The 25857-nt window shown below is 49.2% G+C and overlaps 1 protein-coding gene across 2 annotated transcripts in view; it reads left to right on the top strand.

Moving 5' to 3' along the window:
• The first annotated feature begins 7552 nt into the window (after window positions 1-7552).
• The window catches only part of CREB3L2 (cAMP responsive element binding protein 3 like 2), a 74020-nt gene continuing 55715 nt past the window's right edge, over window positions 7553-25857 (top strand). For both annotated transcript variants that reach the window (XM_084275003.1, XM_084275004.1), the window contains exon 1: window positions 7553-7798. In XM_084275003.1, coding sequence (XP_084131129.1) covers window positions 7688-7798 — 111 coding nt within the window. In that variant the 5' untranslated portion in view covers window positions 7553-7687. The remainder of the gene's footprint in view (window positions 7799-25857) is intronic.

The raw sequence follows: 25857 nt of genomic DNA on the forward strand, positions 1-25857 counted from the left end.
CTGCCAGATGCACCCAAAATGCTTAGCTACTCGAATGGGTTGTATCCACAGGAGATTCTGGTATCTTTTTCAACAGGAAGTTCTGAATTTTGATTCCCTTAACTGCATGTTCCATCTGAGCCTGTTGTACTGCTGGGAGAAGTGATGCTGCGCTTCTGTAGGAGCAATCCATATGCGGCTTCTGTGTAGTACACACCCTTTTTTTCCTGTTAACTGAGAGCTGGGGTTTGTCTCAAGCTTGCTTTGTATCCAGGAGGCCTCAAGCAATTGTGCTGAGCTTCTGTTCCTTCAGTGGTTACCTCCTTTTTCTGCCCTCAGCTCTGATGGTAGAGCTCAACACCTTATGGTGTCTGCTTTGGACCTTGGCAGCTGGCTTTCTGCTCTGAACTCAGGAGTCATTGCTGCTAGTCATACGCCTTCACTGCTGCACGTGGACAGGCCAGAACTCCTTTTGGCAACTGAATGGCTCGTGCAAATCCCTGCCCCAGGCTCAGGATGAGGACGAAGCTCAGCTAGCACAAGGTACGGGATTAGGTGTTAACAAAGAAAAATATTTGCTCAAGAGCTTCGATTTTTCTTGCTTTTCCGGTTGTTCATTGCTGCTGGTACACTCCTAGAGATCCACCTGCCACAAAGACAACCCATGCCTACCTTGAGAGCATGCTATTTAAAAAGCTGTGTCGTATCTGAGCGTTCATCACAGTTTTGCAATAGGGCAAAGTTATTCTATAACGAACTAATTTGGTTATGAGAAAATCGGGTGTGAAATCAGCATTCCCACAGCATCTGCCGGGGGGGTTACGCTCAGGTGCCTGTTCTGTGAGGAAATGTTGAAGAATGGAAGTGGTATCTACTGCGTTCAATGCAGGGACACCTTGTTTATAACTCCTTGTTTATAACAATGAGTACTTTTCCACAGTGTCCCTAGGTAAATGGCAGTCAGCTTTTGCTTGTCCATGCTGACCTCTTGCGTAAACAGGATTAGGCAAACCCTGATTGTTTGCATCAACCCGGACATTTAGAAGTGTTTGACCTTAACAAGGAATTCATTTTATGCATTTATGGAGGTAGATTGGAAGAGATTAAAAAAAAAAAAACACCCAGACAATTTCATTTTGAGATGACAGAGCATTTTAAGCAGGCATTTGGAGCCTTTCATAAAAGCCTTGAAACAGTTACTCTGTCCTGCAGTGCAGCTCAGCGCCACTTAGTTACTTCTCTCAGGCTGCTGTGAGGTGTAGGAAACCCTCTTCCTCTGTGCTTGTTTGTGAGGCTGTAGTGCTCTGGTTTGAGGGAGACACGGGGCGCTGCGCCTGTGTCACGCAGCAGAGAACACTTTCAACTTTAATTGGAGTGTGACCTGCATTTGGAAGCTGGAGTTTAGCAGAAGGCTGTTTTGGTGAAGTGGGATTTGATTTCTTAGGCTGAAGCATCTTCTCTCGCTCCTGTTTCACAACTAGTCATTTCTGAGGGCAGAGTAACAGGATGAATGAAGAGTTACAGCATTACTGGACCTTTTTATGAGCAGGTACCTGGCTTGGGCTCTAACCCAACCTAACCAAAAGATTTGCATCCCGGTGACTGCTCGGTGCCCTGCAGGAAGGAGGCAGGTGTTTGAGCTCTGTCCCAGTCCTGCTGTGAAGACCTGTGGTACCTGTGGGAAGTGGAATTAGAATGTTGAGAAGTCCCTGAGCACAGGAGGTAGGAAACAGTCCAGTGAAGGGAACTTGTGTTTCTGTCAGCATACCAGTTATGTGGTTTTAGTAGTAGGCTGTCTCCAGTACCAGCGATTCCACTTCTTTGACAAGTATTCATGATAGAAAAGGAATAGAACGCCAGGACTGTGGGAAGAAAACTTCATTGTTCTCAAGCACAGCACCTATTTTTAACTCTGAAATTTCTGGGGTGGAAGCCTTTTTTTTCCCTAAGTGGTTGAATGTGTCTGTACATACGAAGTAAGACCTGGTGGCTGTTTTGTCAGCAGTGTGATTTAGATCTCATTTACACAAGCTTTGTTAGGGCCCTACCAGGTACTGGGTAGCACAAGCAATGTGTTTCCATATGACACATGCAGAAATTAGCATTCACAGGGTTTCTACAGAGACATCCTCTTGTGGGAAGTGTGTTAGTGTGTGTGAGGTTTCTTCTGCTTGTTGCTTTACATCTGTGGTGGTTTGACCCTGGCTATAGGCCAGACATCCACCAAAGTTGCTCTGTCACTCCGCTTTTCAGCTGGTCAGGGGAGAAAATATATATTGAGATGTTTAGGAGTTGAGACAAGGACAGGGAGAGATCATTCCACAATTCCATGGCCAAAACAGACTCAACACAAAACTCTCTAATGTATTACACTGCACTGCACACACAGTGAAACTGGTGTCAGGTAATGAGAAGTGTGACCAGATCTTAAAGCACCTCCCCCCACACCTCCCTTCTTAGCAGACTTCAGTCATGATTTTGCTCCCTTCTTCCCCTACATTGTGGCGTGAGAGGGGGCAGGGAATGGGGTTTTTGATCAGTTGTTTTCCTTCTTACCTAGGGGTGGGGGCATTCCTCACACTCCATGGTGTCCCACCCACGGGAGACACTCCTCTATGAACATCTCCAATGTGAGTCCTTTCCCACAGGGCTTCAGCTCTTCACCAGCTGCCCCAGTGTGGGTCACTTCTATGGGGTGCAGTCATAAATCATAGAATGTCTCTCAAGCCCAGACTGCTCCAGCCTGGTCCTCCATGGGGTCACAAGCCTCCCCTCCCAGCAAACCTGCTCCAGTGTGGATCTCTCTCTCACTAATCTCTGTGTCTCTGACTCTATCCACGGGCTGCAAGTGCTGGCAGAGGCTTGCTCCAGCGCAGGTCACAGCATCTCCTGTATGTCTCCACCTGCTCCAGCATGGGGCCTCTCCATGGGCTACTGATGGGGTCTCAGCCTTTTCCATGGGCTGCTGGGGGGACACCCGCTCCACCATGGATTTCTCCACGGGCTGCAGGGGCATCTTTCTCTCTGGTACCTGGGGAACCTCCCTCCCACCCCCCTGCTTCGCTGACCTTGGTGTCTGCACAGTTTCTTACATCTTCTCACTCCCTTCTCTGGTGGCAAAAAGCGGCTGCTTGTGGTTTTTTTTCTTCAGTGTGATTTCCAGAGGCGCTGTGACCATGGCTGAGGGGCTCGGCCTTGGTCAGCAATGACTGGCCTTGAGCTGGCTGGTGTTTGCTCTGTTGGGCCTGCAGAGAGCTTCTGGCTGCTTCGTGCAGCAGCCACCCCTGCAGCCCCCCCTCCTCCACCAGAACCCAGCCATGCAAAACTACAACATCCTAGATAAAAAGCCCAGCTCATTTCAGAGCAACCTCCAGCAACTGCTGTGATTAGAAATTGTTTGCTTGGTCATTCTTTGTCTTTTTAGTCCTGAAATTTGTGCTGTGTGCACTGTTAAGTTTCTTGAAGAAACCCTCTCTAACTATGGCCACTTTCTGTGGCTTCCAAGGGGTAAGAGTTTTCATTTGTAGCTGGTCAAAACCCCTGGGATTGTTACCCTGTAGGCTCTGTTGCTATTTGCTTATTTCTTGCTGGTTGACTTTTCAAACTTATTTGAGCAGAATGGCTCCAGAAAATGGATGGTTATCTTGATCCTGGTTGTCACCAGTCAGAAAAATGTCACCTGTAAATGTTTAATGAGCCTTTGTGCAACTGACCCGATCGAGAACTGAGTAATGACATGGTCGCAGGAGTCACGGCTTCTGTAACCCAGATCTGCCAGGAAAAGAGAGCGCCTTTCCTTTTGCCAGGCTTGTGACTTCCTGAGCCTGTGTTATTCCTAGCTTTTTTTCTTTGATATTTAAAGTTAAGTTGTGTTTGTTTGGAGCTCTACCTTAACAGCCTCCTCTTTCTTACCTCCTCGTTTTGTTTTCTGTGTGTGGGTTTTCTCTATTTCTTTTTGTGTAGGCTTTTGGCTCCTTGCAGAAAGGTGACAGGGTGCTCAGCAAAAGAAAGCTGAGCTGAACCTCCTGCCTTCAGCCCTGTCTCTGCAGACAGTAAATAAACCCACGTTGTTTTGCCTTGGAGATTGTTGGTCAGTTTTTTTTTCCACTGTACCCCTGTGCTGCGGAGTGAGTTCAACCCAGTTCAGAAGTCCATGGTGAGGAAATGGTCTTACATAAAAGGGGAAACTAAAATGCTCTCAGGTTTAAATGAGTTGGAACTTAAAGATGCTACTAAGGCTCCTCTAAAAGAAAAGTTATGAAACACAGAAAAACAGCCTTCCAGTACCTGAAGGGAGCATATAAACAGGAGGGGAATCAACTTGTTGAAAGGGTTGACAATGACAGGACAAGGGGGAATGGATTGGAGCTAAAGGAGGGAAGGTTTAGATAAGATACTAGGAGGAAGTTCTTTACCTTGTGTAGATCCAGGCCTGGAGGTTGGTGGCCCTGCCTGAGGCAGGGGGGTGGGAGCTCTATGATCCTTGGGGTCCCTTCCAACCCAGACCATTCTATGAAAACAGCATTGATTTTCAGTAGGCTAATAACTATTGAAATCTAGAACTTAAAATCCTCCAAGCAATACAGGAAACAGGAGGATAGTTGTGTCTGTATCATGTTTTTGTTGGTTTCGTGGTGCTTTCCACAGCGCTTAATTTCTGGTGTGGTGCCAGTTTGTGAGCAGCAACACATGACACATTAGACTGCCATCCCGTGCGTGTCTCAGGACACTCGATAATTAGTATTCTCCAGAAAGGATTAATTTCCTGCACTTCTGTCTCTCCCTTCTTGGTGCCAATTTTTAGCAGAAACTTGCTAATACAGATTTCTTTTCCCAAGAACAACTGGTACTGCAGCACAGAAACTTTGGTGCGGTCTGAATGCTATTAGTTGCCCCTGTGGATGGCCAGTGGGTTGTATTTCCTTACAGAGCCTTGAGTAATTGTTTTGGGAACGCTGAAGCTCAGAAATGAGATGTAGCCCTGAGCACCATGTTTAATAATATGGCAGGAACAGGTCACCAAGTCACCGGTGTCTAATTTCTAGTTACCAACATCTTGTTTTATGTGAGGGAATAGCCCCGGAAGTGGATACTCTCTGCCTATCAGAACATTTCAGTGGCCAAAGAAACCTTCCAGGGTGCTTAGGAATACCCAGCAGTGCTGTGTGCCACCGCAGCAGCTGTGCCTCAGTGCCAGTGTTACAGCAGAGCCCTGGGGAAGTGCAGAGGGGAGAAGGACATTTGTTTCGTGATGCAGGAAGAGTGCAAGCTGTCGGGAAAAGCATCGTGCTGCTTACCCAGGGTGCCTAATTTCCTGTCAGCACTTTACCCAAGGGGAATGACAGTACAAACTGTGCAGCTCATTTCCTAAATAAACATTTCTTCCTGAGAAATGTGTTAGGATGAGAAAGTTCAGCCTAGTACTCTTGGTCAAATACCAGTCTTTATGAGACCCTCAGTCCCCTGTCCGTTCAGCAAATGAAGCTGCAGACATGCAGTCAGCACCTTCTTTCTTCTTTTAAGGTGGGTTTTATTTTGTTGGCTTACAAGGCAAACATGTCTCTCCTTTTAAGCTTCTCGCACAGGGAAAACATTAATTTAGTGCCCCAGCCTAAAGAGATCCTCTAGTCACGACAGCAATTTTAGAAGGTTCTCATCTCAGCTAACAGAGTGATGGGGAGCCTTTTGTTAAGTGGATTATCACAAGGCCACAAAAGCTTTGAAAGTAAGAACACATCCAATGAAAACATGGACGTTTCTGGGTAAGGAACTGACCTTTACAAGTTTCTTGATCTGCATCTCTGGGCTGCCACAATGTAATTGCTTTGACAACAGTGCCTGACAGTGCCAGGACACGAGAGGTTAGTACCTCCGGTTGGGCTTGCCAAAGTGGTACCTAGCAATTCAGGCGCTAGTAATTTGGCTTTAGATGTTTTCCGTGCTGCTGAGGGCATGCACTGGACTGACTTGTTTTGCAATAACTTAAAATAACTCATCTTTGCAGGAGACCTTTGGTTGTGGCATTTAGGGATTTTCCTTTCAAACCCTCCACCAAACAATGTTGCTTTTGTTACGCTTTAAAAAAATTATTTCTATAATCAAGTGAAAAAAAAGACAAGGATAAATCTTAAAGGGTCAACCCTGCAAAAGCCGGTGTTTCCTCCCTTCGTTGCTGTCGTGCCTGAGGGGAAGCCCTCACGGCTTCATTTTCCTCAGAGAGGGAGCCTGCGCTCTCCCGAGTGAGGACTTGACCACTCAGGCTGCATGAGCGGCTGTGCTGTGGGAAAACCAAAGCCAATGGAAGCCTGAAGGGGAGGCCTGGCCCAGGGACGGGAGAGGAAACGTACACCGGGAAGCGCTGGTGCGATTCACGTACAAGGTGGCGTGGAACTGACTGCCGGTCGCTGCTGGGCATGCACCCTGGGACCGCGCGTATCCGCGGCCAAACGCCGTGAGCGGAGTTCGGGGCGCTGGAAGGAAAGCGCCACGGAGCGCCCGGGTACTTGAAGATGGCCGTGGCACCTTTGGTTTTGAACGAACGCTGGAAGGCCGGTGCCGCCCCAGCTTGGCGTGAGAGCGAGTCTTAAAATCCCAGCGCTTCCCAGGGGCTGGGGTTGTCTGTCCCGCTGGCTGATCAGCGCTCGGGGAACGGCACCGGCCCGGCACCGGCGCGCCCCCGACTGCGCGCGTCCCTGTCGCGGCCGCGCGGTGCCAGAGCGCGGATGGTCCCAAAGCCGCTGCTGTTCGGACACGTCTTGGCCAAGCGGCACCAAACCACGGGCCTTCTTCGCTTCCCGTGCTGCTGTCAGTCAAACTACCGAGTGGCCGGCACTTGCAACCCGCTGAGCCGGCAGCACTGGGGGCGAGGGGCTGCTCCGCCGGTTCCCCCCGACCTGCCGTTCCCCTTCGCCCCCCACCCGCGCTCCCGGGGCGGGGAGCCCCTTCATCAACCTCGGCCCGGCGCAGTGACCGCGGCGGCTGGGCGAGCGCCGCGGCGGAATGCCGGGGGACGCAGCCAAACGGCCGGTGGGGCTGCGAACACCTGGGGAGAGTCCGGCGGAGACCGCGCCGTGCCCGGGAGCCCCCGCGCCGCCCTCCCGCCGGGCGGCCCCACGGCGAGCAGCTCCCCGGGTCGGCAGGCGCCGCTGCGCGCCCGGCTCAACCCCGGCCCACCGCCCCCCTGCCCTCGAACGCGCGGCGGGGGCGGGGCGCCGCGCGGCGGCTGCAGTCTTGTCGCTGCGGTGTTGGCTGTCGCGCACGTCGCTCTCGGCGGCCCCGTCGCCCCATTGGCCGCCCGGGGCGCGGGGGTCTCCTCCTCGCCGTGACGCGTCGGGACAGCCCCCGCCTGCATTCCGCAGCTGGAGCTGTGCGGGGGCCGAGCGCCGATTGGGGCGCCGCCCGCCGGTCGCCGCGATCCTCGCCCCCGATTGGCGGCCAGGCGGCGGGGGCGTAGCCGGGCCGCGAGGCGGCGGGGGCGCGGCGCGCAGCTGGCGGGGGGTGACCGGCCCGCCCCGGTGCCCGCACAGTCCCAGCGGTGGCGGTGGGGACGCGGCCTCGGCGCGGCGCCGGGCGAAGCGGGGAAGCAGAGCGGCTCTGCGGCCCATGGGAGCGGGCGGTGCGGCGTGAGCCGGCCGCCGCGGTTGGACGGGGGAGCAGGCGGGGGGGCGGTGGAACGGCCGTCGGGGTTGCCCCGTTGCTAGCGGGCGCCATGGAGGTGTGCGAGAGCGGCGGGGAGCAGCAGCCGCCGCTGCTGCACTGGGACCGCAAGCTGAGCGAGCTGTGCGAGCCCGCCGACCCTGACACCCTGCTGTGCCACACGGTGAGGAGCGGCGGGGGCGCAGGCTCGGGGAGGCTCCTGGGGAACAGTGTCCGGCCGGAGCCGCCTGGAGGGCGGGGGTGGGGTGGCCGAGACGCCCCCGGTGCGCGGCCGCGTTTTGGGGGCCGTGGCAAGGGTCGTGCCAGGCGCCCTCGGCCTCCCCAAGGGGCGGGGGTGTCCCAGCGGGCGCGGGGGTCGGTGCCAGGCGCCGCGGTCGCAGGCCTGCGGCCAACAGGTGGTGGTCCGTCGCCTCTGCGGGGGCTCACGCCTCGCCGGGCCTGGTCCCCCCGGGGATGGGGGGAGAGGTGCCCCCCGCAGCCCCGTCTGTCACAACTTCCTCCCGCGGCGGCCGGGCGCAGCCGTTGGCGGCCCCCGGCAGTCGGGGTCCGGCGCCCCTTTGCGCGGCCCCCGTTCCCCGGCTCGGGCCGGGAGCCCAGCCGAGGCCTCGCTGTCTCCCCAGCGCGGGCAGCCTTCCCGGCCGGGGCTCTTCTCCCTCATCGCTGCCCGCTTCTCCCGGGGATCCCTTCAAGAGTCGTCTTCTGCTGCAGGACGGCTCTCGGCACCGTTCAGCTCCCCGGCCTCTCCCAGCGCAGGAAAGGAGGGACAGAAGGTCCGGGTTTGTCCCAGCAGCCGGGAGCGGACACCGTGAGCTGAGGGGCTGGCTTTGCCCTGTGCTCTGAGTCCGGTCGTCGGACGCTGTGTCCGGTGTTAGGAGAGTTGTCTGTCCCTTAGCATGCTGTGAGCGGTCTTCTGAGGATGCTACTGAAGTCCCCGCTCCAGTGGCTTTGAGGGCCAGCATGCGAAGCCTTGACGATTGTGGTTTTCTTCCAGAACTGGAATCCCAGTGTTTTTGCTTGAGCAAAATGCATAACTAGGGCAGTCCCGAGGAAACGTTTGATATTTCCACACTGTTGTTACTCTGACGGCTCTTTGCAAGTACAGAGATACAGCTTTATAGGGGTGTGTAGGTGTGAATCCTCAGTGGAAGTGGCCAGCGTGCGTGGAAGGTTCCTCTTTGCGCCGAGCACGGTGTAGCTGCCGAGCATGTGCCTGCACGAAGACCTCGCTTAACATGGTGGTAGCAAGTAGCGTGTGGTGGAGCGGGTTAGCAGGCGCTGGTGGGCTCTCTGTGCTTCTTGCACCTCAGAGAGTGATGTGCAACTGTTCCCTGGACAGGGACTAACTTCTCTTATGGGAGCAGTGGTGATCCCACAGCACGATGTGCCGATGCTGTGTGGAGATCTTGGTGTTCACTGAGGAAGGCAAACAAAGACAATCTTAGTTGTTGTGTGTGGTAGGCAGTGGCCTTACTGATCCGGGATCGTGTCCGTCACAAGCTCCAAAGCTCGTCTTGGCAGGAAACAAGCCTGCTGCACGCCTGACTGTCCTTAAACATTGTTTGGCTTCTTTGTCTTTGAAAATTATTGGGCCTTCTTGCGCAATGTGTATCTTCGGGTAGATCCGGGGAAAAGCTATCATATGTTACGGTGGTGGGTTGCTGTTTTTTCTTTTTTAAAGAGCCAGCAGGAGCACTTAACAATGGAAAGTTCTTCCTTCAAACAGCTGTTTTCTAGCACTTTTTCTTTAGTGAGATGCTGTCTTTTTCGTTAACAAGGGGAATGTTGTGAATGAAATGAGAGGCTCTTCAGAGAGTGGTCCCAGTAGGATTCTGCGGTTGTGCTGGGATACTTGCTCATGCTTTGTTTGGATCTTTGCAATGAAAATGGAGTTGCCACCCTTAACTTTTGCTTTTTTCTTTAGTGTTCTCATATTTTTTTATTGGTGCCCTGAAGGAGGACCTTGTGCTTGGGCTAGAACTTAGGGCTGTAGCAACACAGATACCTGTGTGTTCTGCCTGTTCCAGGGAGCCTGGGACTTGGTTTTAATTGTGGCTTGACAGAGAAAACATCCTGGCTGTCAGATAGATGGTAATGTGGTGCTTTCCCCTATGCTGTTTTCAAGTTTTATTTGGGATTTTGAGCTTCAAATGGTATGATGATGGGTGTTTTGCAAGAGGCAGTGCACAGCTGGGTCTGCAAAACCTTGGGCTGTGACGCTTCCTCCCTTCTTTGGAAACAACTTCTACCAGTGATTTGGTTGTGTGGGGTTTTCTTTGTTTGGGTTTAAGAGTTCTTTAGGCCACCTTAAAATCAAATAAAACCTTCTACATCAGTTTATCTTTCCTGTTGTTTTTGGAATTCTTCCAAAGGAAGCCATGGGTAAAAAAAATACAAGCAACAAAACGCTATTGATAAGGTGGGTGCAGTGGGCTGTAGGATCTTTTAAAGGGGAAAAAAAGGGAATTTTTAGAAAAGAGGGGGCAGGGGGAGCACATGTGTCTGCATGTTGAACTTTTTCTTTTGCCAAGTGCATCCTGCTGTGTGGAGGAGAATACTGTGCTTGATATAATGAAACACAGAGTCTCCATCTACCTTTGACCAAAGCTTCACAGAATCCTTTTAAAACCCAAAACAAACAAAAGCCTTTGGATGAAACACCAGTTCTTCTCCTGGCTTGTGCTCTTCATCTGGGAGGACTGATTTGCTCCAGCTGTTTTTGCTGTGCTTGTAAACATGCTGCACGGTGTTTCTAAAAAGACTGAGGTGATGAAGAGACCCTCTTGCACTCTACCTGCATGAATGCCCACCACCTACCTGTATCATCATCCTCAAGGCTGAGGAACATGTGCCCTGTGTCATCTTCTGGTCTTTGCATGTTCCTGAGGTCTCCTGTAGCTGGATGTGGAAGTCTGTGCTCAAGAAAACTTGTGAGTGGGCTTAGGAAAGGTTCCTGGGCTGGTCACACAGCCCTGGGAGTGTGAGCTGGACTGGTGAGGGGGAGGAGGGAGACAAAGCTGCCACTGATGATGACTGAGGGGAGAGCTCCCAAGCAGGAAGAAAGATCCACATCCTTTGGCAGTTGGACCCTTGTGTGCAGGCAGGAGAGGGTGAGAATTCTGTGCCAGCTGCCTTTTGTGTATTTTAAGTTAAATTTTAACCTTTTTATGATCACAAAGGCTGCTCTTGGTTCTGGCTGATTGGAAGCCAGTAGACAAGTGTAGAAGTATGTGCACGCTTAAAAGCTCAACCTCTATTTTAAACTGTCCCAGCCTGCTTTTAATTACCAGGGCTGAAATTCAGCCCCCCAGGGATTTGCATTTCTCTTTAACAACTGATGACTTCACCAGTGCCTGAAGCAGCCTGAGGAATGGTTTCCTTGCTCAGGTGCTGTCAGTGATGTCATTGGCTGTGCTGGGAGAAAGTAGGACCTTGAGTAGCTCAGCCCTGGCAGGCAGCAGTCCTTGAGGTGGTTTATTAAAGCTTTTGCTGCTTCTAGTAACCACCTGGATGCCAGAAGCTTTAAAGTGGGTATTTTTCCAGAGTGGCTGAGTTTCCCATCGAAGGAGCGTCTGAAAGTTTTCCCAGGGGTGTCTTCAGGGCATAGGGGATGTGTCTGTGTGTGATCTCTGTGTGCCCTGTAGCTTGTAATGAGTGTGTGTTGGTAATCCTGTAGGCTGGCGTTGTGCAAGGCATTATTATTATTATTATTATTATTATTAGCAGCTTTTTATTTTTCCTGGCAATCGAGCAGAAAGGAAGCACAAAGCCTACTGCAACCCAAAGGGAGAAACTCTTAATCTTTGTGCCGCTGCTTCTGGATCCCATACCCACAAATAGTGGGCTTGGAGAGCTCTGCTCCTGGTCGTGGATCTCCGCCGGAGCTGATCCGTGGTTGTATGCAGCCCAGCTGGTGTGGCATCTTCAGTGACACGTGCCAGATCTGATGAGGACGCATAAATCTGTTGACAGAGATGCTGTGAAATGCCAACTACCTGTCCCGTTGCTGGATGGCAGCTGTGAGGCAGATGGCTCTTGGGAGCCTTTGACATTTAAAAAGCTCTTATTTAATACTAAGGAGGCAGTCTGTCTCTGCCCTCCCCCCCCAACCCCAATTTTAATGGTTATTTTAACACTTCAGCTGCTGACTGCTGCTTCCAGGTGGCAGCAAAATGCAGCTGAACGTCAGTATGGGCTGTGATACTGGCACGGCAGATGTAGAACTGTACCTGCCCTACAGGTATGTGGGGACAGCAGCTGGGTAGGTATTTATGACGCGGTGTCCTGGGTGTCTTCATGACGAGTGGTTAACTGGAAAGAAGTTCGTAATGATGAGTAGTTCATTGGAACACACTTCAAATACTAAGTAGTCCAAATTGCTTAATCTTTAAAGACTGAGTATTGAACTTGAAGCCCATATGAAAAAATTGGAATGCCTCAGCTACCACATTGCTGCTGCTGTTGTCTGAGCAGTGTTTGAGTCCAGCTAGCCCGCTGCCATGTTGCTGGGGACACTGTGGGCAGCTCAGCCCTGGATTGTAGGGAGGTATGAGCAGAGGAGGTGTCCCAGGCCTTGGATACCAATTTACTAGCACCCTGCAAGAGCAGAACCAAAGCGTTCCACCCCTTAAGGTTAAATGCCAGAGTTCAGGATTGTAACCGTCACCGAAGGGAAGCTGGGGAAACTTTGAGCCGGCCTTCTTTCCTCAGATAAAAACTGCCCATTAGAAGCCTCTGAACCTCATCTGGAGTTAGCTATGACTCATTTCCTCTGCCACAAAAATGACGGTGGTTGTTACTTCGTGCTCTGATGACTGTTGCAGAAGTGCTGCCTCTGAACAAGCTGCCAGGGGTTGCCTCTAGTTCTTGGGGTATGGCAGTGGCAATAGTTAATTTAAACGGATGACAGTCCTTGATTTTTACAATCTGTATTTAATTAAAGGTTGTGGCTACTGCAGTGTGTGCGGATGTGGAGCTGGCTGGATCTTATTTTGTGGCAGCTGCATGTAGCTCTCAGAATCTGGTGTCAATACAGTTTGATCCAATTCGTTTTTTATTTGGGTGGCGTGGGGAAGGTACTTAATTTGTTTGGAAGTGGGTTTTGGCCTGTTGCCTGCTAACAAGAAAGCTGAAGTACCTCATTCTTTCTTTTCCGTACACCTGCATATGGAGGACCAGAGGCCTGACTTCAGGTGAAACATTTGTGAAATCAATCCTTTTAAGCATTTTGTCAAAATTCTCCAGTAAAGAGGGATAATATGCCTTAATTTCTTCCCAAACTTAACTAAGAAAACCACTCCTGTTTGCCAAGGGGTGTGTCAGGTACTTGTAATGGTTCTTTTAGTGCTTCTAAATGCTGAGAGAAACACAAGTGGGATACTTTGAAAGTCTGCCCTCACATCTTCAGACAATTAAAATTAGAAAAATGAGGGTATTATGTTGCTGGCTGGTTTCATTTGACTTGGCTGTAACTGTATAGTGAAGACTTGATCAGCAGTGAGGATGGGGGCTGGAAAAACATGTTAGTCTGTCTTGGGACTGACTTTGGAGCATGGCAGATAAGAAGGTACGTTCAATGTACAAAAATACTTGTGCTTCTATCCCCTGATGGATATGACTGATGTGCGCTGTCGCCTGCAAGCATTTCCTTACTTTGGAAGGCCAGTCATTGTTAACCATGGAGCAGGTCGTGTACGATAGCTGGGTAAAGTGATTTCATTCACTGTGTTACCAGACAGGGTTTTCCTGTGTCTGGAGTTGTTGAACTGATTGGTAGGGATGGGGGGAGCCTGTGGTCTCTGCGGGTCTTTGTTTGCCCTGTAAAAAGTCCCCCCCCCCCCCTTTGGGGTCTCTCATAGCTGGGGGTTAAGTAAGTTTCCAGTATCCTGAGAGGGGCATGACCAATTTTTTCCTAAAGCAATCTGGCTTTTTAGGATGGTCTGTGTCTGTGGAGGAGGCTGATGAGACCAGCTGCAGATTCCAGCTGTGGATGTGCAGTTTTGATCTTTTTTGTGTCCATCTTGTTTTCTGGTGTGCTGACTTCAGCTGCAGCAATGAATATATGCTGTATGTTGCCTCCTCCACAAGTCTGCCTTCATACTTTCGCTTGTATGCTGTGCGATAGATGATCAGATGTCAGGGGTTGGACTCAACGATCTCTTGAGGTCCCTTCCAACCCCTACGATTCTGTGATTCTGTGATCTTCATACTAGCTGTGACAAATGAAAAAAAGAAAAATATAAAAAAATAAAGCAAATAGGCCTTGACCAGCGTACTACTTTTGGCCATCTATTAGGTCTGCTTCTTTCTGTGTAGTTGTCACCTATACCATCACCTGGCAAAGCCACTGTCTGCCTGAGAGGTCTGACAGATGTGGGAGAACAATCGCCGAATAAAACCGTTCAGCACTGTAGGAGCAGTGTGTGGCAGTGCTGTGGTGACACAAGGCGGTGGCCCTGGGCATGAGGGTGCTGGGAGTTTCCCTTGGCAGAGTGAAGCTGGAGTGGCTGTGCTCAGCTTTGCCAGGGCAGGAGCAGGGGGATGCCTGCCTTGGGAGTGCCTGCTCAGGGACAGGGCTTCTGTGGCCCCTGCAGGGGCCGAAGACCTGCGCAGGGCTCTGAGTAATGGCTGAGGCACCAAGCTCCTGCTGCATCTTGCCAGCTGCTCATCCCTCCAGAGACCTGCAAGGTCCCTGTCACAGTGGGCTCATCTTCTCTCCCTGCCTACCACAGTACCTCTGAGATACTTGGTTGGCGCTTTGAAAGCGAAGAGACTGTGCTCTGAAAGTCGCCCTTGGCCTCTCACCAGCCAAGTTATCTTGCTGGCTTTGCACTCGCACATAAATGCTGCCTTTCTGTGCTGTACCCAAATACCAGTTATCAGGCCCTCCTGTCCTTCAGTGCTCTCTGTGCTCTTTCCTCCCTGCCTTCCCAAAAGCTTTTCCCTAGTCGCTGTGTAATACTTGGCTTAAATGTCTGTCGTCTGTTTTCTCTGCCTTGCACTGCTTCTCTCCCTTTTGGGGAAGGATTGCATCGAGGGTGAGACTTCAGCGGTTATTGATAGCCACTCAGATAGGGTGACTAGCCCAACACAGTGGCATTTTTCATAGGCTGTATTAGCTGCCTACCCTGAGCTTACAAAGTCTGTCCTTGAACTCATCTCATTCCCTACCACAGCTCTGCTTCTCTTGAGGAGATGGGTTCTGGGTGGCTCCCCAAGGGGGTCTCTTGCAGGAGAGTTCTGCATCTGATTTCTGCTGTTGCTCCCTGCACATCTGTCTCTGGGACGTGTGGATGAGAAATGAATGCACTTTGGCTGTATTTTTTCTGGGTGACAAGACCTGACAGCGTGGTTCTGCACCTGGATGTAACCGCAGGCTGTTGTGGCAGCTGTCTGGGAGCTCATCCAGCTGAAAAATTACTTTCTAGCAAGAAAATAGCTTTTAGTGGTATCAGTTCCCTGACACAGCTTGTCCTGTAGAAGCCCAGGTACTGGTGCTGGCATGAGAGGGCAGGTAGGAATGTTTGGCTGGGGAAGGGGTGGTGAAACTGCATTTTGGACTAAGGGAATATGCGGTGGGAATAGTCTTGGTAGCTGTATGGGTTGTGCTTAGGTGTAGTCTTATGTGTGTGTATTTATTTGATACCCATGGACTACTGTCACTGGAAAGAAAGGGGATTTCCAGGAGGAGGCAGCTGTTGAAGGACCAGTAGGAAAAAGGGGTGTTTGAGAAGTGTGGGTATGTAGCAGAGAAGTGGACAGACCTGTGCTTCAAAGAAGCACCAGCGTTGGACTCCTCCATGATGCTGAGTGTTGGTGGAAAGCAGAGGCTGTCTTGGATGCTAAATCGTTTGTCTCATACAAAGTGACAGAAACTGCAGAAAAATAAGGTTGGCTTAGGGACACACTTTTACTGGCAAATATGTTATCTGCTCACCTTGCTTAAGCCAGTAGTAGGCAGTGAAGTTGACAGGTCAGAAATGATGAGGTTTAATAAGGTGTAGCAGAGGTGGGCATCATGTCTCCAGTCTGAGATGCTGAGCTCTTTGTTCCAGGGACTGTTACACTCTCTCTGTGAGCTGTCAAACATAGCTTGTGACTGCAGAAAAAGAGTCAAACAATTGACTTACATCAGTGCTAAATGCATTCAGGAAGGATATAAATGCTCTATCAAATAAGGAGTGCTCCCTCTTACGATAGCAAGTTGGGAAGCAGAGAAAGTGATATGAGAAAATAAGGAAAGTTTGGTTAAATTGGATCGACCTGAACTACTAGAGCTGTCCCTATAGCTGCCATCCTTCCAAATGTGTAGCTTAACAGTGCCAGTGACCTTCTGTGCCTTCGCTGTGTCTTGGAAGCTACTCACTTTTTTTTTTTTTGCTGTCTGCTGCTAACCAGCTTTCAATCTTCTGTATGTGATCTGGCTCTGCTGTGGTGACAAGCAAAAATCTAATGGAAAAATGTGACACCTACTTCATCTCTTGCCCCCCTGCCAAGGAAGAATGTTCCCCTGCAGCTGCACTGGGGCTGTCTTTGTCCTTTCACGCAATCTGTTACTCATATGGGGTGAGAAACAGAGATCAGGCTGCTCCAATAACCTCTTCAGGAGCTTTGGGTAAGCACGTGGTATGGAGAGCTTCAGGCCGTCTTCCTTGTGAAGTCTGATATGTCTCCAGCATACATGTGGGAGGGAAGTGAGTTGGTGTTGGTGGAGGCTTCCCCCGCCCTGGGACAAATAGCATAAGGACCCCCTAGCATAGGGACACTGTTATTGCTGATAAGTTTTAGTGGCTCACCATGAGCTGTGACCTCCTCTCCTTCAGGACAAGGCCTAACTGGTGGCACCCTGCAGCACTATCTCCCAGCTCTACCTGGAGCAGGGGTAAGGGGTGCGCTCACTTCTGTGAGATGGGCTAATCTCAAGTACAGAGAGGGGAGGTTCTGCACACACGCCTTGCTGCATTGAAGCAGTTGGCTGCTGCCCCTGGTTTTGGATGTAAGGGTCTTCAGCTGTAGCAAAATTACTGTTACACAAGTGGAGGTGGCTTGCAAAGCAAGGAGAGCATCTTCAAACTGCTGAGGTTTCAACTATCCTGTTTAGTTTTCCTTCTCCAAAGCTTGGATGCTGTGATGTGAAGGCCTATAGAACAGAGTAGAAAAAGGGCCAGGCTCTTTGCACTACTGTATGACAGAAAAATGATGGAAAATGGATGTTAACTGAAGTGAGAGAGGTTCAGACTGGTAAGGAAAATGACTTTGCTGTGAGGATAGCTGAGCACTGGAACAGGATCCCCAGAGACACTGAACCATCTCCATCCTTGGAAACTTTTAAGACCTGACTGGATAAAGCCCTGAGTAACCTAATCTGAGCTTAGCACTGCCCCAGCTTGGACAGGAGGCTGGGCTCAAGACTGCCCAAGCCCCTTCCAGACAGAGCTGCGATGTGGTTCTGTGGCAGTCCTGGGCCCAGGGCACTGCCTTGCTCATGTCTAGATACTGCCTTGAGAGGCGAGCTTTCCATGTCCCCATTAAGGGGAGACTAAGTGATTAAGGCTGCTTGCTTTTGCTGGTGGTTTGTTGTTTTAATTAGGAAACTTGTTTCTGATGAACTTGATTTGACAGAAGCAATGCTGTTTGGTTGTTTGTGGGTTTCTGTGTGTATGTCCTCCTCCTGCACAGCGTGTGTGATGTGCAGAGTTCTGTGTTGCACTTGGGGTTTGTTTATGCACCTGGAATTTTGTTCAGGCCTTCCCTGATAAAAGTATGGGCACCTTACCTACTTGCTCTTCTGTTATATGGCATGGCTGTGAGAGCTTACACTATTTGCTTCAAGACTGTTTACCTTTGTCCAGCCTCATGTTCCAAGGACTGACTGCTCCCTGTGTTACTTCCTTGTTGTGGCTAACCTTGAAACGGAAGGTCTGGAAGAGACCACCCTGTAGTAGCCTGTATGACTAGCATGGAGTAGGTGTTGTAGACCTAAAACCTGAAAGACAGCCAACAAAAAAAAAAATCCCAAGCCCTCAAGACCAAGCAGGTCTCTGTTCTTTCACCCCTGCGGTCCCCCAGTGAATTCTGTGCAGAAGGAAACCTTATCTCAAAGCTGCTTTCTTGGTATTTTTGCACAGTCTCCCATCGGTTCTTCTGTCGGCCTCAGCGAGCCGCTTGCCTCTGCTTTGATTCTGTGTGTGTTCTTGTTTCTGGAGCTGCTGGTGCCCACAGAAGAGATTTGTGTGAGTGTTTGTAGAACCAAAACTTAGGAGCAAAAAAAGAGCTGATCCTCCAGCTTTTCTTGCAGCACAAGCAACAAGACGTGACTCTTGCCTTTGGGGAACTACTTGTGGTAGTATGGACAGGATGAGATCTTCAAGAGGAACCAAGACTAAGAAGGTCACTGTTTTTAGTAAGCAGGTACCTGGCTTTCTGGGATCTGCCCTGGCTAGCAAAGGAAAGGACTGAGGAAAATATGACGTCTGAATGTCTGCTTTCATACCTCGTTATATGAGGCAGCAGCTGGCTTTCTGCAAAACATCTGGCTTTCTCATTGCGGCTGTAACTGGCCTACTCATCAGCACTCACGGTATGTCTTGCTGGAGCTCCTGGGCCGCAGCTCCTTTCCCATCCTCCTCTCTGCCCTGCCCCCTGCACTGCTGTGCCTTTAGTTCAGGGCTGGGACTGGTGTGGTGGTTGGGGCAGGCTGGTAAACAGTATTTTTTGGAGAACGGGCACAAAGCACGAGGTTTGGAGGGTTTTTAAAAAAGAAAAGAAACCCAAGCAAACCCTGCCTATGTGTAGCTCTGATGCCTGCTGCGCTTCCTGGTGCGGTGCTGTGGGAGCCGAGGGCTCAGCTAGGGATGTCCGTTCTGTCTGGCTGCACGCTAACTGTCCTCCCTCTGGCCTGAAAACATTCCCTCCCTGGGCTCTACAGACCCCTGTCTGCCTGCCCTCTCCCTTCCCAGAGCCCCCAAGGGAGCTGATGCACAGACTCCCTTTGAGACTCCTGTATCTGGTTATCAAATCCATGACGAGGGCTCTCCAGCCAGCCAGGGAGGGCTGGAGCTGGTGGCTGCAGGAGGGCTCCAGATGCTCAAGGGTGCTGTGTCGCAGCCCTGTCCTTGGGGTGCACAGCTGGCTTGTCCAGCCAGCAGCTGGAAGGCTCCCTGAAGGAACAGGCCTGGCCAAAATGAAGGCTGGCACTAAGGTGCAGGCTTTCTGAATGTGAGACTTGTCTCCTCCTCGAGCCTCAGTGCTTTGCAGCTCTGTTTCTACTCGTCTGTTTGCTCGCAGTAGATGCCATTGCTTACAAGAAGAACTAAAAGAGAACGAAAAGTCTACTCTTGTACTTGCCCAGGATGACTTGTGGCTTCTTATTTGGCTGTACAAATTCAGAGCAGAATTTCAGCTGAATTCCCATTGACTATTATCTTTCTCCACTGAAAAAAGCGCAGCAGGAAGTCTGCTCTGGGACTTGGGAATGTTTCCCTATTGCTGTTGCTTGTTTGCTGGGTTGTTAAAAATATGTTGCAAAACCACAAGATGGACTTAATTTTATGGTGCTCCTTTTTTTTCTCAACTACAAACATGTCTGCAAAAATCAAAACCAACTGAAAAGTGGTACTGACCTTGAAAACTGTGCAATAAATATCTTGGGTTTCTTATCTAAAAAATAAAATTGAAGTGATTTCATGTCCAGAACGTCTTTTTAATTTTTTAGCTTTAATGAAAAAGATCTGGAAGAGAGGCATACAGACAACCCTCTCCTCAATACCTTGCTTGGAAAGAGCTTTCTGGCATTATTAGTTGATGAAAGTTAGTTTATTGGGGGATGAAAAAAACCTACTTGGTTTTAAGATGTGGCTTCAGTGTTTAAGAGGGATATTATGTGATACGGTAGCTGGGATGGAGCTACAAGGAACCTCTGGGCTCATTTGATCTTGTTTCAAACTTGCAGGTGTTTGGGGGAGGGGGATGAGTTTGGGGGGATATGGAAAAGAAATGAGAATCAGCAGAAACTTGCGTTGCTGAAGGCAAAGGGAAGAGACAACTGAAGGAGTTAGTGTGGAAAGCTGTAAAGTCTGTGTGTCACAAGAGCCAGGATTACGGCTGTGGGTAGCCAGTTAACTGTGCCACTGTCATAGCAGCGATTAAGGTGTTAAAAAGTATAATTTGGGGAGGTGGGAGGGAACCTGGGGCTTGTAGGTGTCAGTATGCTGCAGTTTGGCTGTGGGCTCCTCACTTCTTGACACCTGGCTATCTGAAAGTGAGGGCACTGGCTCAGGCTGCCCAGGGAGGTGGTGTAGTCTCCTTCTCTGGAGATATTCAAGACCCGTCTGGACGCCTATCTGTGCAACCTGTCCTAGGGAACCTGCTTTGGCATGGGGGGGTGGACTTGATGTCTGGAGGTCCCTTCCAACCCCTGCAGTTCTGTGTAATTTGGGAGAATTCAAAGAACAGCAACAGAAGTGGTTGAAGTTGCTGGTTTATAAGGAAGGATTAAAAACATTACATACAGACTGCTTTGACAGGTGTTTGGAAGAGGATGTGGAAGTGGTATGATGAGAACAGTTTATGTTAAGCTCACACTAATATTATTGAGGCTTCTTTCTCAGTTTCAGATGATGTATATAATGCAGTTTTCGGTATCAGTACTAGAATAGAGAGTCTGCAAAAACTTTGGGTTCAGCTGTGGTTCTTGTAATGTGCATAATAAATACGATTTTACCCACAGCAAGATCCCTTCAGAGCTTTGTGCTTGGAATAAGAGTATTGTTATTGTGAAGAGGGTTGTGAATCTTAAACTATCGTTATGCTATTTCTTTTTTAAACTGCTGAGGTCCTTTGAAAATACCTTTTCTTTATTTGCCCTGAGTAACATTTGCAGGTTAGAGAAGGGTAAAAATGAATCAGTGCTGAGTAGAGAGGAACTGATGATGATCAGCTAAGAATATCCAAAGGGAAAAGATAGTATTGGCGAGCCTAAGGGTAGGAAGGGGACTCTTTTTTTTTTTTTCTTTTTTTTTTATGGTGTAGTATGAAAATTAACCATTGCCAGTAATCACATTACAAAACTTCTCGGAACAAATGCACCTAGATAACTGGAAATCTGGGTAGGCTGAAATGTCCCAGAAGAGAAGTTTGGCTTGTTGACACTGATTTTTGTTGGGTCATGACATCATGAGGAAATGTCTGAAAACATTAAATTGATTAAGAAAAAGGGAGGAAATAAAAACTATGAACTGGAGATCTTGGTATGGAACATCTTAAAATACAGAAAAGCTCTTGCAGGCTTCCATAGTTACGGAGTGGAAAAACAGAGATAAGATTTAAACCCTGGTAGGTAGGATTTTATGAAAAGCGCATATAGTCAGACAAACCTGATTTCATTCTTTGAGATGAAAAAACCCCGGGTGTAAATAGAGACAGTTTGCAAGTAATTGGATTTTTATTTCATTGTATTGGTTAAAAAAACTGTACCACAAAATGTATGAAATTAAAGGGTTGACTCAGAGTAGTTTCTAAGGATAATTTGTGTTAGAGCATAAAAATTATCTTTTTTCCTTGCCAAAAGGTACCAGACAGGAGGCTTCTCAAGACTTTTTTTATCTGTGATCAGGAAGCAAGTTTTGTCTAGGAACAAAAAAATATGTCTGTACATATGGGGCAGGTGAATGTGTGTTGAAAACGGTCTAAATGTGCTCTGCTAGGGTGATTCTGAAGGGAAAATAGTTAAAAAATATAAATTGTGTTTTTCAAAATAATTTCTCTATTTAAGCTCGCTATAGCATGATGGTGAAGGCAGTGACACTACACGGTATCCAATTCCTGGAATTCAAGTCTTAGAAAAGGATCTGTAAGAACTGGAAAGGATATCAAACAAACAAAGGCTAAAAATATACTGGAGTTGGGGAAAAAAGCTTGTTTTTCAAATCTCTATAGCACACCCATGTTCTTTCCTAGAAGTTATATTTCAACAAAGGACAAATTATCAGACCCTATAAAAGGGTACTTGAGGGAAACAGTGGATTGGAACCTGTGGAAAGGTCAGATTAGGAAGGTTTCATAGTCCTTTCTAGCTTTATATGCTGTAAAACTTTATTGCCTGGCCTGTTGACTCTGTGTGAGGATACTGGGAGGCAGAGCATACAGCAGCACCCTACGTGACTCTCATCTGTCCAGATGCGTCACAGCATTTGGTCATTCTCCTAAACTGTGTTGATTTCAGTGAGGTTTAAGTGCTTTAATCTCTTCAAGCTATTTTGAACTGCTTGTGTTTATCATGGTGCCTCTTGGCACATACAAAAGAGGACAGTGAGCAAGGCGTGTGGGAGAGGGTAAGATTTCTGGTAGAAAAAGACATTTGTCCCCAAATACAAGGCCACCTTTATGTATGTTCCCTCTTGGAGTTGAGTACCAGAGGTGACCTGCCTTGTATTTCCTGTACCTCTGTCTGAAACACCCTGATTGGGCCTTCAGCCCTGGCATGTGAAAGAAGGCAGAGAGGGAAGGAGGAAAAAGCAAAACAGTTAGAATGAGGTTTGAGGGACAAGCCAGAATGTGTGTGTGAGGGAGTGGGATGAATAGCCAGGTGAAAAAGGAAAATTTCTAGCTTTCACTTTAAAGGTAGAGCAAGTAGCAGCTGGTGGCTCCCATGATCCCATGTGTGCCAAGGTACTACCTTTTACCCCAGTTTTTAACAGTGGCAGAATGTTTTTGTCTATCTGCCTCTTTTGGCACAACACTACAAGCTTGGCTTTTCTACACCATCTGAAGGAAGCTTAATGAGCACTGCCTGTGTGACCCCTCACTTTATTATGTTGATCCAGTCCAGTACTCTTGCAGCACTTCAGTGAGCCTGGTAGTTTTGGTTTTGAGGCAGGGTCAGTCTCCCCATAGCTTATAGAGGTCTTGTGTGGAATTTTGGCATGCAGGTTAAGGCATGAGGAGAAGAGTGCCTGGGGTGTTTGGGAAGGGTCAGTAATTGTTCTTCCTTGACATGCTGTGCATTTGGGTAGCTGGCAGACAGACGATGCTTCCGTGGCATCACCTTCTCTAGCAGTAGTGTTGTTTTGGTTTTTTTTTAATGTAATAGCAGGAAAACTGCTTTATTTAAGCATAGTGTGGACAGTAGATGCAGCTGGAAGTGTCCAACAGCTGTACTGGAAGCGCAGCGATTGTCGGGAGAGCGCCCGGCTGCTTTAAAGCAGTGTTGCTGCTTTTGACATAAAGCTCCCAAGGCACCTGTGGTGTGTTGGCATGAGGGGGAGCTGCTGTGCTCACGGTGTGTCCCCTTCTTGACCCTCTCCTACGCCTCGGGTGCCTCCTGGAGAAGCACTTACAACAGGTCTGGCTGGGGATGAACCTCCTCAGCTTGATGATCCTGTCAGGCTGGTCAGGCTCTGCTGGGTCTGGAGAGGCTGAGGCTATGTGTGATGCTGGGAGTCACCACTTGTGCCTTTCGGAGGAGAAAATAGATGAGTGGCTCTGGTCTTGAAGCACTAGCTAATTTGTGGAGCAGGGAAGTGCTCCTGTCACCACTGCCTTTACCATTCTGCGGCGGGAAGATAACCTGCAGCAGTGGAGCAATAGTGCAGGATGTGCAACACCTTAAACCAGCCTGGGTGCCTGAAGCCTGGATGTGTGCTTAGACCACTCCTGAGATCCATGCAGGGCAGGCTTATCTTTGCAGAACTGCCTTATCTCATTTCTGCTTGGCATGTGCAGTGGGACTGAGCTCCTTGTGACAGAAGGCACTGCAGGAGCACATCTCTGCTTGGACCAGCTGTGCCTGTGCAGAAACCATGGTGTGTGTGTGTGGGGCAGTTCTGCTCTGCCAGGCTGCTGCCCTTGCCCCTGAAGCAGCCTCCGGGGAGTTGGATATTTGTGTTCTGGCCAAGACACAGAACAGAAAATAGGGAAATAAAAGCAGAAGTGAGATGTAAAGCTTTTTTTCCCCCTGTCCTAAGAACAGGGGGTGATTTTTTATTTTATTTTTTTTTAAAGACCCTGACTTTTCAGAGTACTGCTGAAATGCATAGGAGTGGACTTTCTTCAATTGTGTCCTCTTTTAACTGAGCTCTTTTAAGGCATTTTCAGGCAGGGGACCCAAAAAAAAATATATATCTGGATTCACACTTCTGCATCGATATCCAAGAAGAGATGCGGTGTTTGAGCCAGGCAGGCTGCGCTCTGTCAGTTTAGTCTAGCAGCAGGGAAGGAATGTGAGTCAAAGGCCTGGGGAGATGATCCAAAGTGAGTGAGCAGATGCCAGAGAAAATCTGGACCAAGTAGGGGTGTGAAGAGGCAAACAGGACAAGGAAGCGTAACGAGCCGTGTGCCGACCAGGCAGTGACTTCAGCGCCCTGTGGTATGCACCAGAGGTAAACGGTTGTGCAGAACTGGTGCTGGGAAGCAGCTCTTTCAGAAGCTCTGACGCTAGCAGGATGCAACGTCTGTGAGCGTTAAGGTAGAGCTGTGGCTATCCACGATGGGTCCGTGCAGTGCTTTGCTTCAGAGTTCTTGCATTAAGCAGAGGTAGTTGAAACCTCTCAGGCTGGAGTGGATTTTCCCCAGGACAAGTTGTACCCATATACGTGCTGATCACCAGACTTTGGAAGGTTGAGGAGCCTGGTGTGCAAATAACCCTGAGATTATGTATAGCTTGGTGCAGTGTCTTGTAGCAGTGGGAGGGAGTAGCTGTCATTAGTTTTCTTCTTGCTCCTAAACAGATTGTCAGGGATCTCCATAAATTACAAGGGCACGGTTAACGTAACCAGTGTTTTCAGGCTCCTAACAGCAGCTCTCAGCAGTCCTGTTTGTGATCCAGAGACACATCTGAGCCCCAGCTGTCAGTAAACATAAAGAAAAAACTCTATCACTTTACCAGAACAAGCAGCAAGCCAATTTAGGTGGGCACTCAGCAAAGACCTGATCCCTTGAGCATTCCCAGTTTCTCCCTGGTTTGATTTGAGGGGGGTGAGCCGGGTGTGCCCACACTGCACTGCTCCTCTGAGCCTCTTCTTGGAAGCTCTGCGCAAATCCGCCTGTTTCCAGTTAGTGACGCGGCGCTTCGGGAAGCCGAGCCAAGCCATACAGGGATGTTCCCCGCTTCGGGAGTGAACGGTGGGGCCTCTATACTGTGACCTTATGGGAACTGTGCTGACTGTATTTCAGTGCTCAAGATCAGCGTTAACTTCTCAGAGTCTGACAGTGAGGGAAAACAGGGTTATAAACTGTTATTCTCTATAATTCTACGTGAGGAGCAGCACTGTCCTGCTTAGATCTTCTCTCCGTTATTGTCTAGCACACAGTCTCTCAAACTGCTGGACAGACTCCTGTGAAAAGGCAGAAGTGTAACAACTCCAGGGAGTAAAAAGGGCTTCTGTTATTTTATTGGGAAAGGACATAGCTGAAGGATTTGTTGAGGGGCCCTGGAAAGTGCAGGCAGAAGTAGAACAACTACTGAGAAATGTTTCAGTCAACTCCTGCCCTAGAAACCTTGGAGTGCAGGAAGATGCTCAGTGCCATACTGAGAGGGGTGTTGCTTCTGCTCCCTACCTTGCTGGTAGATGCTGGTTGTCTCGTGGAGCTTAGGTTGGTAAATTTTTCATGTATCTGATGTAAACCTGCCAGCTGCTGCTGGGTAAATTTAAATAGGATAACCTCCTGCCTTTTACAAATTAAGGTTTGCAGGGGGGTTTGGACTTAGGGCCAAGGCAAGCTGGACAGCAGTCAGGTTGATGGAATTTGTGGGGGGAAAATAGCAAGGAAGAGTCACAGCTTAGAACTTTATGGGCTGATAAGGGAGAGGTTTAAGAAAGTAGAAATTTGCTGTAATCTCTCTCAAAGCAGGAGTTTCTGGTGAATGAGGCTGGATTCTTGTTCTTCCATACTTCTAGTGTATGTGTGATGAACCTCAGACTTGGTAGCAGAATGGTTATATACAGATTGTACTTGCTTTTATCTTTCTCTGGCAGACATCATGCAGTTGTGTGTATCGATGTTTGGAAATCTGAGCCTGCTGGTTGGAGGCATGTCTAGGAGGTCTTCCTTGCTTGCTTTGGTGAAAGGCCAACTGATAAAGCGTAGTGCTAGCTGGCTCAGCCGCTTACTGTGGAGTTTTTGGCTGGGCTTACTGGGGTGAGGAGGATTAAAGGGAGGAAAAAGTAAAGATGTGACTAGCAGAAAGTGTTGCAAACCTCAGATGATCCAACTTTGAGTCCTCCTTCA

Source organism: Gallinula chloropus (genome assembly GCF_964237585.1).
Source record: "Gallinula chloropus genome assembly, chromosome: 1".
Classification (NCBI taxonomy): domain Eukaryota; kingdom Metazoa; phylum Chordata; class Aves; order Gruiformes; family Rallidae; genus Gallinula; species Gallinula chloropus.